Here is a 3412-nt window from a genome sequence, read left to right on the forward strand (position 1 = left end):
CTTTATTGGACCCGGACGCTATCCGCATGTCCAAACCTTGAACCCATGCCCAGACCCGTGTCGGGTATACTCGGTGGATATAGGTTGGGTACAAACCTGGCCAAACCACCTGTTGGCAATCTGACCGGTTACGCTTACCGGTCTATGTTATGTATTAATATTATTTTTTTAAACCGCTATTATTTTTCAAATAGAGTTTGCATATATGGCCACTTTAGTATCACCACCAAACGGCCATATCTGAAAAAGGAAATCAACTTACCCGAGAAAGGAAAGTCCGATCACCTCCCCTTCTCTCTCGATCTCTCTCTCTCTCTCTCTCTCGAACTGAACTTTACAATCACAACCGCAGTTACAACTAAAACACCCCAGGAACATGATCACACAAACCAGGCAATCCTCATGGAATTAAAAAAATACCACTATTATTTGTCAACCAAAAAAAAAAAAAAGAGTAAAGAAAAAGAAAATACTAATATCCAAAAACAGTATCTAATTTTCAGGCGACCCAAGCTTAAGGGAACCACTTCTCAAGAAAAGTGGACTGGTAAGAAAGCATGACTAGAAGCAATACAATGAAGGCCATCACACCCCAAGGAGAACTACCTTCACTTTGTTGAGCACTCCGATACGTCTGTCTCCTATCTGATGAGAAAAAAATCCCTTGGCCATGGTTTTCGAGAGACGAGAGCCAACGAACCGCGAGCAAGAGAAGGATAGGGCACAAAGCCAAGGCTAAGCTCGCCTGCTCGACCGCACTTTCATAGACCGCCTCGAATGAGAGCCACGATGAGAACCCCAAGAAGAGCAACGCAAGTGAGACTATGAAGAGAACCGGGTAAGGAAGGGGGGAGAGGGTGAGAAAGGAGGAATTGTGTGTCGTGGCCATTAGAACTTGATAGGATTAGGCATTCTTGTTGGGACCTCAAATAAATACATCCTTGCTTGTTTTTTCATATTGGTTTTTTGTAATTTGGGGGTTTGGCTTCTTTTGTTGTCCAAGTATAAAGGCTTGAATTTAGGAAATGAGAAAAGATTTGGAAAGGAAAAATCAAAAGATTTGGAAGCGTATCTTGGGGTAATTGTAGAAATGCCGCCTTTTGCCATTTAAATAAAATATCATGACTAGCCCCTGTCTTTTCGGAAGCATACTATATATTTACTCCGTCGGGCAAAACACTTGCTTGGGAGTATTTTTTTAGTTGCAATTTTGGGATCCATCGAACTATAAGTAGATGATTTTTTCTAAAGGAAAAAATTGGATTTTTTTTAATTTTTTAAAATTCTTTTTTATTTTTTTTTATCAAGGTTCATTGGCGGGTTATGAAGACGACACTCCAACATTTGGGATCCAAAAGATATTCCGAGTTTTGTCTGAGGGAGTAGATGGACAGTATATTCCTACGGGAGTAGAAACCTTTTTTGCTTTGTTGATTGGCATAGATAAGAAAGGAAGGTATTTTGAGGTGATGTGAGCCTGGTTTGATTCTTTAGGAAAGGATTTAAAAGTAGTGGGCGGTATTTAGGAAAAAATTGGTGGATGTGGTTTGGCCATGCGTGCAAAATGACAATGATAAAAATATATAAATAAAAAGGTGCAGATTGAGGAGGTCCCGAGCCTCAATTATTTTAGAACCCAAAGTAATGCTTGTCACATTAAATCGAATGATTTTTATGTAAGAGTTGGTATACGTTCACATCTCAACCAATTCAATGGCCTAGGCCCAAAGCAAGTGCTATCTTGCACGTTTTAGGGGACTCAATTTCCTGGATTGATATCATTATATATGAATATTAGAAATATCGCTGATCCGATTTCGAATTTCTTTGGTTAGATCTGGATTGAAGGAAGATTATTTAAGACGGAAAATCCCTAGAATCGCCTACTTTTTGTTTCTTAATATATTTTAATTTCTTTATAAATTGAACTCTGATTTGAGGAAAGTCCTTTTAGCCCAACCGATTCCAGTGTGAATGTGTGTGTGAGAATGAGTCTAAATTTTTTTAATTGATGGATTTTAAGGATTAGTAATGATGTGTCATTGGATAATACAACTTTCTCTTTTAAAATGAAAGTAGTGGCAAAGGAGGGATTTGTGGTTGACATTTGTTCTTACTTCCTCCTCCTTTTATATAAATTTTAAACAATTTTATTGCTTTCAGAAAAAGATTACAACATATTTACATGACTTGAAACCAAAAGCGAAGACAAAGAAACTCCCATCTTAGCCAACAAGTCAACCCAAAGGTTAGCTTCTTTATAAACATGCTGGAAAGAGATCGTGAGACATCTTGTTAAGTCTAGGATTTCACACCACATAAGCCTAAGGGTCCATGGAACTCTCGGCTTATTAGAACACCAATTGATGACATCCATAGAACCTCCTTCTACCACGCAGCAGGTGCCCACATTTTTGTCCTTAAATAGTTTCAAACCTTGCAACAAAGCTACATATTCTGTGAAATTAGCTGCGGCTTGACCCAAAGGTCATGAGAAACCAACTACTATTCTTCTACCGGCTTCTCTCACTACACCCCCAATACCTGTTTTTCCAGGATTCCCATAAGAACTACTATCGAAGTACAATTTAAAAGATTCCTCCAATGGTGGTATCCATCTACCCACATGCTTATTTCTGATTACTCAAAGATGAATAAGATTGTGCAGATTTCATATTACATCTATGTGAGAAATTCCTTGACATTCTTTGGTAATACTTAACCAACTCTAATTAGAGTGTTGTAAAACATTGTTAATCACCCTTTCTACCATTAAAGTGTTGCCTTCAAAGACTCTCCTATTTCGTTATTTTCATACTTCCCATAACACTGCCCATCTCACAACTTTCTGAATAACAATGCGACTCCGAATTTCCCTGGTCAGATCTGGATTGAAGGAAGACAATTTGGGATGGAAAATCCCTAGAGTCGCCCAATTTTTTGTTTCTTAATTATTTTTTAATTTCTTTATAAATTGTAGATTACTCTGACTCGAGGAAAGTCCATTTCTGACCTCAACATGTGGACATCTAATTCCAGTGTGACTGTGTGTATGAGAGAGAAAGTATATAAATTAGTTTAATTGATGGGTTTTGAGGATCAGCACTGATGTGTCATTGAATAACTTAGTTTTCCCTTTTAAAAAGCAATCTGTGGGTAAGGAGGGATTCGTGGTTGAAATTGATTCTTACTTCTAAATATAAAACCAAACCAGCGTACCGTTTTCTCTTGGGTGAATAAAGCAGCTTACCGACCATAAGAAAAAGACTTAAACGTGATAAAATGATTTTTGGTTTCACATACGGGTTGGTATTGCGTCCACAAGCTGTGGAGTGTGGACACTTATAAAGGCTGAAGCATCCTTTGATGGTTCAGATTCAACCGGCCAAAAAAAAAAATCGTATTTCTTATT

The 3412-nt window shown here is 37.9% G+C and overlaps 1 protein-coding gene across 1 annotated transcript; it reads right to left on the minus strand.

Annotated features, from left to right (window-relative positions):
- Positions 1–514: 514 nt before the first annotated feature.
- Positions 515–889, minus strand: LOC148780592 (uncharacterized). The gene has a single exon (XM_088847827.1). The coding sequence runs from the start codon at positions 887–889 to the stop codon at positions 515–517; it is 375 nt and encodes a 124-aa protein (XP_088703953.1).
- Between the last annotated feature and the right edge of the window lie 2523 nt (positions 890–3412).

This window comes from Amborella trichopoda, chromosome 9, assembly GCF_054954075.1.
Source record: "Amborella trichopoda isolate Santa Cruz 75 chromosome 9, AtrichopodaSantaCruz75HAP2 v2.0, whole genome shotgun sequence".
Classification (NCBI taxonomy): Eukaryota; Viridiplantae; Streptophyta; class Magnoliopsida; order Amborellales; family Amborellaceae; genus Amborella; species Amborella trichopoda.

Coding starts and splice junctions, on each gene's coding strand:
- LOC148780592 (XM_088847827.1), bottom strand. CDS start 889: ATGGCCACGACACACAATTCCTCCTTTCTCACCCTCTCCCCCCTTCCT.